Below are 13,820 nucleotides of genomic sequence, written 5' to 3'. Positions count from 1 at the left end.
GAAGATACAGACGCACTCAGGCATTAAGTTCTGTCAGTCATCCTCTACTCACATGTCAGCTGCATGCTCATGCACCGCACGCACACATATGCTCACAATTCGTGCAAAAACACATTTCCTGTCAGCACACCCTCTGTCAGCAAGCCGTCACAAAGGCCCCGGAGCCGGCGCCCTCTCAGTGACAGTAGAAGATGCGTGCTGAACACATCACTCGCATTACTGTGTCCTTCTCTCGTTGTGTATGCAATGTCAGCAGTTTATTAAGGCCGTTCTTTGTTGTTGTTCAATATGTCACCATGACATTTCGTGCACAAGCACTCGGGATATGTTAGCCTTGTTTTCAAATAAATGTCCATGCTTTTAACAAGGAAATAAGCAGTATGTATCCCATTAAACCCTTAACACTTTTAATGGGGAAATGGCAGCAGACAGACTTGCGTACAGTAGTTTTAAATGACACACAGTGAGTACAGCATCCTCGTATTCAAGGGATGACTTCCTTTGTGTGGGTGGTTTGTCAGTTCATAAAGAAATTTGTGAGGTAAGCTAATTGAATTAGTGCAATTACTTTTTAAAAGTATTGGCACACTTATTTACTAAAAGTAGGATCAAAATGTCAGCGTATTCCCTCTAGATAAAGTTGGAGACCCAACGACCACTTATTTGTCAACTTTGAACTATATTAACAATAAACAATGAATGAAACAGTAATAATGCGTACAGCATAGGCATAATCATAAAAAAAGTGATTGGACCAATCAACACATAAATATAGTGTTTTGAAGAATTTAATTTTTACATCTAAGTATTTTCTTGTTTGTACCAAAAAATGAATGATAATTTTACCACAAATAATTGTGATTATTATTTTTTCATTATCATTGTCTTTAAAATGGTGATCATTTCTGTTTGATTATGATCCAAATGGAACATGTGTTGGAACATCTGTTGAAAAAATTACAATACATTGAAAAAAAAGAAAATTCAGATTTGCTTATTAAGTCGTAGACATGAAGGCAAGACATAAAGGCACACCTTGATTAACTTCTCAGATGAATCAATGAGAGCTAGAAACACCAACATTCTCCCAAACACTCTGTCCTGTGCCCTTTTACTTTCATTTGGCTGTCCGTCCGTCCATCTTTGTATTCACTCTGTGGATTCTTATTTCATGATTTTAAAATGTATTAATATTAACCTGAAAGGAAATGTGGTTGTCTCTGCTGCATACATTTGTGTTGCATGCAAAATTCACTTTCATTTTTGTCTATTAAGGTGATTGCTGATGGCCCAATACAAGTGCACGGAAGTTGATTTCATTATTCAGTGTAATTCAGTGTAATCTTGTAAGTGTGCAATGAAAGAAAAGGCTTCTTCTTTTTTTTTTTTTTTACAACCTCAAGTTTGTTTAGCGGTAGATATCTTTGTGTGGGTGCTGTTAAAAGGATGAAGGGTAGTTTTAAAGATGGTTGAATGAGTGACTTTACATTTTACAACAATCTATTTCTAGAATTTAATTAATTTAGATGTAATAATTATTTTTTAACTAATAATTGAGCAAATGATGAAACAGTACACTGTTTGTTAATTAATAATATTTTTAGGACATCACATTTGTTGAGCTATTTCAGGCACCATGAGGCATTATACTAGAAAATAGTCCATTTCTGAAGTGATATAGAATAGATCCCAACTATACATACTATATGATTTCCTGGTAAATGTTTGTACAGTTATAGAAGAATACACTGCATATTCAGGTTTAGTACAGCAAAGGGTGAATTCATATGTGGACAACTTCCTTTACAATGTACAGAAGAGAGTATTTCAGTCCATTTACTGAGTTGCACGTCCTGATTTTGTTAAATGCAGTGTTTTTTTGTTTGTTTTTAATCAGGATGCCAGTGGTGGGGATTGGTCCTGAATGGCCAGCCAACATCTACTTCACCTTCCAGTTCTACCGTTTTCCACCAGTCACATCACAACAGCTTCGACTGCTCAACAGTGACAAAGTGCAGCAGAAAGCAAGCGAGCCGCTTCCTTGTGTTCTAACCTCCATCAATAATGACGGCTCTGTCAACTCTGGTAATGATCCTCTGTTGTCTTGGAAAGATATTGATACGTTTCTCATAGATTGTGTTACCTTCTTTTGGAGTTTTTAGTTTGTAGCTGCACTGGTTATAGAGTAGTCACAGTAGTTTGCTTTCAATGCACAATCAATGAGGAATGAGCATCATACAAATGGTTGATAACTAAGAATTCACAACATAAACAATAAACAATAAACAACATAAACAATCAACAACATAAACAAGTCAAAACCACAACCAAAAGAGAACATTATTCAAAGCATACACAAACTTTCTAAAAACAAAATTATCAAAATAATATGCAGTCTGCCGTGCTACATGATGTTTTTTGTAAACAATAGCCAGTGGCGGTTCTATACTGAATTACCACCTGGGCGAGACCACTTCTGAGCACCCCCCGTTTCATTTTGCACAGGAGATTTTTATTAGAATGATATAAGAGTAAGTGAAACGTGCATTTCTCATTTGTTGCAATTACAATAGGAAACACTTTTTAACATTGTAGCATGCAGAGTTAGCATTCAAAGCAATGTGAAAATACCAAAAAACTAAAATGAAAACATGTAACACAAATGAACACTTTCTATATCATAAAATACACCCTGTATGTGCACAAAAGGTCCAAATGTACCAGGAAAAAAAACGTCAAAGCACCATTCCTCATGTGAACAACGTTAACTATAACTCATATTGTGCGTGCAAGCTTCATTGTGATTTATGTCAGCCCTATCCAGCTCGGAGTTGTCCAATCATTTCGTACAAACTGCGAGCCAGTTTCATGATGCTCCACGATGTTCTCCGATGCCACTTCCCTTTCAATCAGCCAAGCGGCCAGTGATTGATGTCTATTCATGTTGCAACTAATGAAATGGAAGAGATATTACTGCTACTGACAGAGTGTGATATTGAATACACAAACATTACCCCCCCTCTTACCCTACAGACCTCCTCAGAAAAACATTTTGGATTAGCACTGTCAATATTTCTGGATGCACTCTATACTATATTACCCAGTGTACTTTCACCAAGATCTTTCCATATATGGTTCAGTATTCTCTCCCAGAAAACCTTTACACCAATTCAGTGGCAAAAGGTGAATAACTCTACCCTTTTACTTTTGAAGGATTAAGACTTAAGGGTGTGGTTTAGCAGTTTGTCGGTTTATTGCCTCTCTGGGTTTAACGTTCTATTCTTCTCATGACATCTGTCACATCCTTTTCTTTTGTTTTTAAATGAAAATGTCAAAGTAGAATCACAGTAGAGGACATGAAATCAACTGGAATTCATAACACATAGAGTTCTTTGTCAAACGTAAACAGATATCATGGGAAGCTTCTGGCTGAGTAATACCTTGAAGGTGGAAAGCTCCAAATGTGCACTTTTGGTGACAATAATGCTTCATCTTGGAGGTTACAACTGTCATCATATGTGTCATCATAATCATACAATCGCACCTCATTAGACTTTCACTGAGTTTTTTTTTTGTGTTGGGTTGATGTTGGTCATTTGAGTCCACTGAGTCACAGCTATGGAACTGCTCTGGAACAAATTATTCCAAATGTAATTAATTTTCCATGGGAAATTCAATCAAATTAATGTAGGCCAGCCAACCATCGACAACAACAACAGCCAATGTTCCGTGATGTACAATTGTGGATGGATTTTGAGCTTCCGCTGTAATATAAATACTAAGAGCGATGGAGCGTGAAAACAGTGAAGAATACAGAACGCATTGGTCAATTTGTTTTGCTCTTTGTAAAGAAAAAAAAGACTTTTGCATTTTTCTTTTCAGAAATCCGGGAAAAAAGGAATGAATCTAATTTATGCAAAATAGACCGATTAGGGCAGTATAATGCTGAAATAACAATCACAGAATTAAGAACAGCCATTTGTCCACTAGTGGTATCTCTCCTGAGAACCTGCAGTTACACAGCCAAGCAATAATGACCATAGAGACACACACACACACGCAAACGCACACTTCATTGTTGCCCTGCATGACTTTCAGGCTGGTTGGCCTGCTGTGCACACATCAGACAGTCTATCCTGGTTGTGTAGTAGTGTTGCAGGGTGAGTTGTCACTCTGTTGGGTGTCGCTCCAAGTCTGCCAACCCACATGCACACACATATATGCCCCTCGGGGCAGATATCTCAGTCCTTGCCTGCTTCTGAACGCAAACACCCACAGAGTGTTGTCCGTCTTCCTCTTGGCTCTTCTCTTGCTCTTTCATTGTTACAAGCTCATGGCATGCTGGGTGAATTAATGGTCCAAGTGAAGACTTCCTGGGTGTTTGGGCAGACGGTAAATGATTTTACCCTGTGTTTGAACATTCTTGTGGTCATCATACGCAAAACATACTTCTTGACAGACAAAAAATATTCCAGCTGTCCAGTATTTTAGAATATGGAAACTTTTTTTAGTATAGTTTTAGACATCCCACATGTCTCAAACAGATCTAAACAAGACTATTGACTGGGAGCCGCAGTGCTGAGCCAATCGAGTATGCTAGCATCAAATATATGGAGCTGAGTAAGTACTGTCTGTAGGGTATTATTAGTATAATTGGGCCCCCCATCCATTTTATGTTCCACCCTGAAGTCTGAGGTCTGGGGATAGGTCTGAGTATGCTCGTGTAAAAATACCTAAACAAAAACACAATTGATTAAACAATAAACTGGGAGTACTAACAATAAACTGTGATGGAGTGAGGAAATGTAGTTTAATGTCACCTTTCATATGGTATAAGGATTCATTTTCATGTCTGTCTTTCATGCTACATTATTTAGTGTTGATGATGCTACTTTCAACTGGTCGGTTTTTCCTGGTAGTTGAAATCTGTTATTTGGCTGAATTGCCTCCTCTCCACCTTCTCTATCTTTGCGCAGATTCACCTGGGCTGCAGGTACAGTTCAGAGTTGATGACAGTTTTCTAAAGCCAGGAGAGAAGCGTTGGTTCCTGCGCTACCTGGCCCTTCACACCATGCATGTTGACATTTGGGACAGTGAGTCATTGCTGCTCATAGGTTCAACAGCCATTGAGCTCAAGGTAATACACTCCATTTGTGAGAAAAACCAATACGATATTATGGCTCTTACAGAAAAAATTCTCATTCCATTTCATGTGACATTTTAACCACCAGCATAATTTATAATAGATTGCAATCTGTTTTTGCAACCCGTCATGGCATAGCAGTGCATCCATCATTGATTCATGCAGATGCCTGACATTATAGAGAAGCATGTCTCAGTGCATAAAGCACACCATATCCTCCATCAAAAAAACATTACTTTTGATTTTTGTTTTTCCCAAACAATAAAACAAATCTTTAACTACAATATAGTACACAGCTTTTGTATGATTTTTTTTTCTTGTGTAAACCTAACACATTTTTTGTAACACATTCGTTTTCTCTCTCATAGTGCCAGATGAGCACAGATGCATTTTAATTCCATCATATCTTAGGCCCATATTGTTTTACTATAAAGAAGTAGAAGAAAGACTTTGTTTGGGGTCACTTAGAAATGTCCTTATTTTTCAAATAAAAGCACTATTTTTTTCAATTTGGATCAAACTAATCAGGAATACATGCATTGTTAATGTGGTAAATGACTATTCTTGCTGCAAACATCAGGTTTTCAATGCAATATCCACATAGGTCTATTTTCAGCAAACATCCCTCCAGTGTTCTAATGGTCCATTGTGTTTGCTAATTGTGTTAGAAGGCTAATGGATGATTAGAAAAACCTTGAAAACCCTTGTGCAATTATGTTTTCATGGAGAACACTAAATTGTCTGAGTGACCTCAAACGTTTGAACGGTAGTGTAAGTGTACATTCATCTATCCATTATCAGAACTTCCTATCCTAACAAAGTTGTTTTTAAATGTCCCTTTCTGCCTCTGCATCTCCAGTACATGTTGCGGCATGGCAAAATGGCTGTGCAAGCACTCCATGAGCTGGAGGTTCTGACTACCGACTATGTCGGAGAGGAAACCTTGCAGACAGGCGAAGCCTCCAACAGCCCCTCCACCATCATCAGAGGTCGGCTGCATGTTCGCACTGGAAACATTGGTGGCAAGTATCTTGGAACATTTAAAGCATGAAATATACTCTGACAAACACACACCAATAACCACCAAAATAATGATTGGGCCACTTATTCTATAAAGTGTAGAGTACGAGACACGACGTCTTTCCCAAGCATTAGGCCTTCCAGATAAAACAATGGTGGGGTTTTTTCAGATTGTAGGAGCATTACACGTTCATCTTTCCTACCATCTTGCTTTTTATGCAGCAAAATCACGTTTGGGAATGTTTTGATGAATTCCATGTTGCGTGTTAATTGTTTTTAGGTTTTAATCAAAGCCGACTGACACATAAGGATTATCGACATTAAGATCTGCTGCTCACGTACGCACCCTCATCATAATGAAAAACACCATGTTGAAAGTTGAGCAAATTTCAGCAGTCGCTTCTGTTACTTTGTGCTGTTATCCGTTGTTTCTAATGCTGACAGTTTGTCTGTCTGTGTGTGCGTGTGTGTGTGTGTGTGTGTGTGTGTGCGTGCATGTGTGTGCGTAAAATATGCGCTTTATTACTCTTGAAAAAAGTTATGATTTTGTTGTGTTTGTTGCTTATATGCAAGTTTATGTGAATATTTTTCAGTGTAGAGTACTTTTCATAGAGTAGTTTTGATCCTTCATCTTACTCTTTCCCCTAAAATATTTACAAACCACTTACGATATTCAGCCAATGTCCCTTCCCGTAAAGTCATGTTTACTTTACTATGGTTGGAAAATGACAGGGGGATCCTTAAGATTGATGTTTTTTAAAGTCTAGAAGGCTGCAAAGCTAACACTCTACCATGGAGAAATATTTTGATGTGATAGTTCCACTTCAGCTAGCTAGGGAGCTCTCTATTTCTTCCCTTCTTTTGTACTCATTCGCTTTGGGCTTGTACAGAGCAATGGCTGCTGCCAGTATCTTTTTTTTTGCCATGCATCAACTGCTGAAACATACTCCCTTGCATAAACAACGCATCATTGTACCCAACCTTAGAAACAGCGCAGAGTGCCATTCTAAGTTCTAAATATGCCAGCACTTTCTCATTGTGCTTATCACTCAAAGCAGGTTGAGAGTGCAATGGCTTATTGGATAGAAGTGGCGGTGAGGGAGCGGGTGGATTGTGTCTGCATGTAAATTCCAATCAATACTCGGTTATCCATTAGACAGCTTGGCGGAGAGTCGGAATCAATTTGGAAAGGGAGGCGGGCTCACAAGAACTTTTCTTTGTTTCCTTATCCATGTTAGCTCATTTCCTCACATTCTCTCCGTGTTAGTTCTCACATTTTTTTTGCCGCCCATCACCTCCTCGACAACACATCTGGGAGGAGGAAGCGAGGTGTCTTTTCATCAGACTCAACAACTCTTAATGGGTGGCTTGTTGAAGGATATGAAGGGCATTCATTAGTGGGCAAAAAGGCGAAAAGTTACACACGGATTGAGATGGATGTGCCGGGTGAAGGTTTTGACTGAGATTGGACAGGGTGGAAATCAAACCGCTCACACATGCCGAGGAGGCGAGCGCTCATGCGTCCACGCAGACATATAGACAGACAGGTGTAGCAGAGCATGGGGCACCTTGTGTGATGAGCCTGGCGGATGGAAATATTCTGCAATAGAACACTGATATCATGTGAGACTCTTCGCCTCGTGATTTTTCTGTCATATGCTTGGATTCTTGCAATTCCAATACTTGTAAATCCACCCTGGCTGTGTTTACAGAAATGCATGCAGGCCAAGCTAATGCCACTTTTGAAAGACACTCTACCTGGCCGCATACTTGTGTACTGTAGTCACGAGGGAAACACATTGGCACAAACAACAACAATGGAAGCGAACGAGCATTTACTTAAGGTGACACGTTTTAACTGAGAAGAGACTGAGGGGCAGCAAGAAAAGGAAACACTGTAGCAAATATAAGACTGTGGATTATATTTCTGTAGCATTCATAGGGAAGGCACAGCTACAACTTAAGTTGATGTGAACATTGGTGCACTGTTTATTTCAAGCCTGATGCATATGACGCTGACAGTAGCTACTAAAATGATTTGTGTGCCACATAATGGAGGAAATGCTTTTTCCCAATCATTTTAGCAGAAGCATATGCTTATCTATTGCTAGAATTTCTTTAAACATACATTACGAATACTTTTTTAAGCTTTATTTATATTGAGAGGTGATAAATATTTTAGTTTCAAACATTGGGAACCAAAATCACACAGAAGTAAATAATAAAGATTGAATTTACATTACAGGTTTTAATTGTATTGTAAATATCAATTTGAATTTGAGATGTACAATGTTGTCTTTGTAAAGGCAGTTTTAATACAGTTTTTCTCTTGGATTTCACTAGATTGTGCACTTCTACCTAATCAAGTCTCATTAGTGAGAGGTATAAAATATAGGTTCAATTATGCCCTCTAACATCATGATGGGCCTTGTTACAGCAGTCCTGCTTCAATGTGTTTCAATCATACATTCTATGAAACTTGTCTTTTATTATATTTATCGGATTTTTTTAATTGAAAAAGTTTGCCTGAGCCTGTTATTTTAAATGAGAAAGAGCAGACCACCAATTGATGTCTTTTTCTATTACTGCAAAGTTAGGTTGGGATGTGAAGATTCAAGGACAAAAAAGAAATGAAATGTAAATGTAAAAAAAATGTCAATTTTTCAGTTCTCCAATGAAACTGACTGACTGGTCAACCAAGAGGAAATCGATTTTGCTTTATTGTCTTTATCTGATGAAGCCATGCAAGTAAATTGGTGGTAACCTAGGTGATACATTAAAGCGATGTTTCACCTCAGCCTCGATGGCCACTTTGCAAGTGCTTAATGTCTAGATCGTAATCATCAATGATGTTCGCTTGGCACAATAAATCAAGGCAGACATTTTTCTACATTTAGCACTGTATAGCCGAGTCCAAGGCAAAGTTGCATTTTACATAGGGTTTTTTTTGTTACAAAGTAATTTATGCGCACCTAGCCCATAAATATGCTGCCATCAAAAGTTCTGAAAAACTGAGGCCTATTTCTGTAGTTTTGCATTTTGTTTCGGCATCGATAGGTACATGAATACCAGTTAAGCTTTTATTTTGAGGGAAGCATTTGGACCAAAACACCAACTTTTTAACAGACAGACTTACAATAGACTTAAGCGAATGAAACCTCTCATTTAATTGCTGCAGCTCTTCCCAGTTAATTCTTGACAAGAGGTGTGGTACAAGAAAGAATGGTTGCCAAGCACAGGCTATATACTGTATAAATCACTTACTGGAGGATTTAATCTTTCAATAAACGGAATGGTGGAAGGGGCAGAGTACCCTCAGAAAGAAACATGTGCAGAAAGTCCAAAATTGAGATTTGAACCTGTGACTTCAAATTGTTCAGCAAATGCGTGCCGCTGGAACGAAGAGCCCTCTCCTGTTACATAAATCTGTTTACTTGCTTCGAACTACTACATCTATAGCCTTTCTCTTGCTCTGCCAATAGACCGGCATGCGTATGCTCTCATGCACACAAGCAAACAGAAAGTGTATATATATATATCTGTCTCTCCACAGTAGACAAGGCGACTTTCTTCAACCTTCACATATCTGCAGCAGTCTGATAAGCCCCAGAGTGAGTGCTGCAGCTAAAGAGAGCACTGAAACTCTTGCTGAAAGGTGCTTTAAGTGAAACAAATTATATGTGGAATTTACCGAACAATTAGTTGGTCTTCAGGACTTCCCCAAGGGGTGATCATACAGTACAGTATGTCTTACTTATGAAAAGGTGTTTCTTACCTTCAAAGGCCTCGCTCTATCAACCTTGCTTTTAGCCCTGAGGTGACAGGGAGAATCTGCTTATTCGGAAAGATCAGTGGCCTGGAATCAGGAGGCAGGAAAAATTGATTATTTCAGACTACTTTGAAAGTCCCTCGATGCTTGCTCCCATTTGTTCTTGGGCCAGTAAATTGCTGGTTTGTTGTGGCCTTAACCTCAAGAACTGCCAGCAGAGCAAAGTGGAGTGGGCCAGGGGGTGCCGCCCAATGTGATTATTGTCATGCAACAGTGCCAAATTATCAATAAATGTGATAGAGTTCAGCCCCCTGCTATTTTTTTTCCAGTTCGCATTTCCCATAAATGAGGAACAGCTTTACTCAGGTGTTTTCTCTGCAGCACAAATAATATTATTTAGGGGTGGTAACAGCAGAGTAACTGATATAATGTTGCAATATTTTGGCAACTAAAATATAACAATATCAAGGCTAAAGACTAATTTATTCAGTAAGATAGCTATCAACAATGCATCTCAATGCGTAACAGAAATTGTAAAGCCTCTTTTTGTTCACTAACACACACAAAAACCTCATCTTTTTGTGGTTTGCTTTTCACTATCTGACTCATTCGTGTAGTGTTGCATTTTTTCTGTAACACCCAAAGATGCCTCATAATGAAAATAAAACTCTCACAAATTGGTCATTGGAGTTCAGGAAGTATTGAGATACAGTGCCTATTGACTCGAAAATTGAGAACTTTACATGATACAAAGGAGCTAAAATCAGTTTGCAAAGATTTCCAAGTTTCCTAAAAGGTCACAATGTTATTGCCATTATCGTTCAATGTAAAGTATAATCCATAATTTAATGGGAAATTTAGAAATTGTGTGACCCAGATGTAGACCTCCATGTCAATTAGATGAGTATTTGAATAGGCATTATTTGTTAGGACTATTAAATCTCCTATGGTGATAGATGGTTAATTAGAATGCTTAACAGATTAAATCAGAGGATTTTAATTGAGTTCATTATTAAGCCATTTGTTTTATTGTGAGCAAATATTACTTGATGTTCTTCATATTGCATCCTAGCAAGCTTTCTTGCTTGATTCTATCCATCTCGAAAACAATCCTATACACAAAAGGAATTAACTGAAAGGCCTATAATGAATCATTGAGGCGTCTATCTTGATGGTTTTATTATAGATTGGAGATGTTTAAGCAGAAGTAATGTCCTCACAACAGTATTTGGGGAAATAGAACTCAAACAATTACATTGCGCAGAGTGGGGTGGTGGTAAAGGCTGATGGATGATGAAGGCGATGCTTTGAGACGGCAGACACCTCGACCATTAATCTGCAGAACTGCTGTCTGTGTTCATGGCAACCCCAGGCTCCTATTATTCATTTAGATGTTGCCCATTATCAGTTTTTTGTTGGAGTCCGCATGTGAAGGGTAGTTTTGATACTCCTTCTAACACCTCCTGTGCTCACTTAGCTACGTGTTTCAGGTGGTAAAGCGGCGTAACTGATGCGGTCACTGTATTTCATAAGGAAGCGTCCTCAGTGGTATACGGAACCTTATTGTAAAAAATTATGAAACGTGTTCTCTATCAACTAAGCAGCTCCTTGGGTGTGTGTTGACAATTGAAATTTTAGAATTTGATCAAGGCATTCTGTATAAGTAACAGGGCCTTAAACATGATTAGACCTTTTGGCAGCTCCATATGTTGGCCTGGGTGTGTAAGAAAAGTTTTGATACTGGTGTCACAAAAGATATATTTCAGTTACAAACTACTTTTTTTTTTCATTCAAAGTAATCCACACCTTCATTTACTTCTGGAAGCATTCTTCCAGATGTGTGTTAAATGTTGCCTACTTGACCTCCATTGCAGCCCGGTCACCCTGGAAGGGGGATCCTCCCATCTGTGGTCTCGACTCAAGATTTCTCATTTTTCCCTGATCGTTTTGTTGTTGTTTGTTTTTCCTTGCCCTGCTGGCAGTTATGATAAGAGAATATTGGTCAATTGTGGGCATGTGAAGCCCTGTTTTTCCTTGCCCTGCTGGCAGTTACGATCAGAGAATAGTGGTCAATTGTCGGCCCTTTGAGACGTATCTGTGATTAAGGGCTAAATAAACTTGACTTATAAGCGGTTCAGATAATGGATGGATTGACTTGACTTGATCCGCTGCGCCGTTGTCACGGCCATCTTTATGTCTTCTATGTGCTTTTGTTCTAGTTCAAGCGGAATCCTCAGGGCGCTGTGAGCAGGCTTGTTGTCATGGTGAAGCAGGCTCTATTTGTCCTGTTTCTCCTAACACACTAATGAAGCAAAGCCTGCTGGAAACCACTAGAAAGACCTGCTGGTAGATCTCTCAGTGAACAAACACAGTTTAGTATAGGATTTGAAATGTTTCTCTTGTGATAGTAGTCCTGGAACTCATATTTAAATAAGGTGTGTTACAGTATGTTTAAGTTCAGTTCATAAATGATTCCTCTTACCCCACATGAACTTATCTGTGTGGTTGTGTGTGCGTGTGCGTGTGTTTCACTCATTTCACCCCGCTGTTAAGCAACAATGCAATGACAATGTAATTTAAGAAAAAAATCCATTAATTACTCCTCAAAAGGTATAACAATTGACCCTATTTTATAGAGTTTTAGAAGACACGTTTGATTTAATATTGCATGCCCTCAGTCATCCAGGCTGATTGTGTTTGAAAGTTTGGGGTCATTGTTCAATGATAGCTATCGGAACATTTGCCCTTTACAGTGAAATAAAAGTCCATTTAAGCTTCTCTTTGACCTTCTCATATTGAGTAGCTCTTTGAGGTATAAAACGACACGGCTTTGAAAATCCAACTTCTTTCTCCCTTGAAGGCTCCCAAGCAAATCTGAGTAGAAGGACAACAGACCGCTTACAGTCTCATTCTCACATCATCATCCCTCATGAGGTCACCGGTGGCTTCGCAGGGGGTAGCCTCTCTACCAGGAATATTCTCCAACTTAACGGTAAGTAAGCAACCGCAGCCAACACTCTGTTTGTCCTAACATGTCTGTTTTACCTTTTCATATCTATCAAGTATATCAAAGTGCCTTCATGTGTTTCTATCTCAGCAATTAGCAGTGAGTGTCTTTCACTGCCGGGCTGCTGACCGCCTTGATCAAGCCAACCAGCTCAATTTCACATTGTGGCTGTTGGCTGCACCATTGACCCACTCAATTTTCAGCCTAATTGAGCCTGCAGAAGCATCTCTGGTGGCGAGCCACAAGCTTGCTGCGTATGCCTGTGTATGTGTGTGTATTGTGTGTGTGTGTGTGCTGTGTGTGTGTATGCTGAGTCCAAGCAAACACACACACTGAGACAGAAACCGCTTTTTCCTCTCACTTAAACAAGCAATGGCTAGTCAAGGGTATAGCGTGTGATGATGCTAAGTGTGCACTGGAATGTCTAAAATGAATGACACTCGCATATAAACTTGAAAGGCACTTTAGTGAGGCTGAAACCTCAGCCAAAGCCTAACGGCCACAAATATGGATTACTACTAAATAATGCAGTTTACAAAATGTTTCTCTTAAGATGCATACATTATTTTGCCGGGGAATTAAGGAAAGGGGTGAAAGGAGTTTCGAATGCAAGGTCTCCATATATTTGAAAGAACATTATAGAAAAATTCATTAGATACCTTGATGTATAACAGTTCAATAATGTATGTAATAACATTTCAAAAAAGCAAGCATAACATTTTCGCTATGTATAATAATGATCACTATGTTGTTTTGATGAAAACAAAAAATAAACATTGCAGGTTACTCATTAGTTTCTCACTACTTGTCAGTTTTAACGTATATTGGTCCAAACTGATGTACTTTTAGTTGTACTAGATATTTGAAAATTAACAGCAAAC

General features: G+C 38.7%; 1 protein-coding gene across 2 annotated transcripts in view; it reads left to right on the top strand.

The window, feature by feature from the left end:
* The window catches only part of nphp4 (nephronophthisis 4), a 93,251-nt gene that overhangs the window by 60,361 nt on the left and 19,070 nt on the right, over positions 1-13,820 (top strand). For both annotated transcript variants that reach the window (XM_088370017.1, XM_088370016.1), the window contains exons 15-18: positions 1,898-2,085; positions 4,977-5,137; positions 6,003-6,165; positions 12,793-12,924. In XM_088370017.1, coding sequence (XP_088226143.1) covers positions 1,898-2,085; positions 4,977-5,137; positions 6,003-6,165; positions 12,793-12,924 — 644 coding nt within the window. The remainder of the gene's footprint in view (positions 1-1,897; positions 2,086-4,976; positions 5,138-6,002; positions 6,166-12,792; positions 12,925-13,820) is intronic.

The sequence above is a fragment of the Syngnathus floridae genome, chromosome 2 (genome assembly GCF_059516105.1).
Source record: "Syngnathus floridae isolate MCC-2025c chromosome 2, RoL_Sflo_1.0, whole genome shotgun sequence".
Classification (NCBI taxonomy): Eukaryota; Metazoa; Chordata; class Actinopteri; order Syngnathiformes; family Syngnathidae; genus Syngnathus; species Syngnathus floridae.
This window is presented reverse-complemented; position numbering and strand designations above follow the sequence as displayed.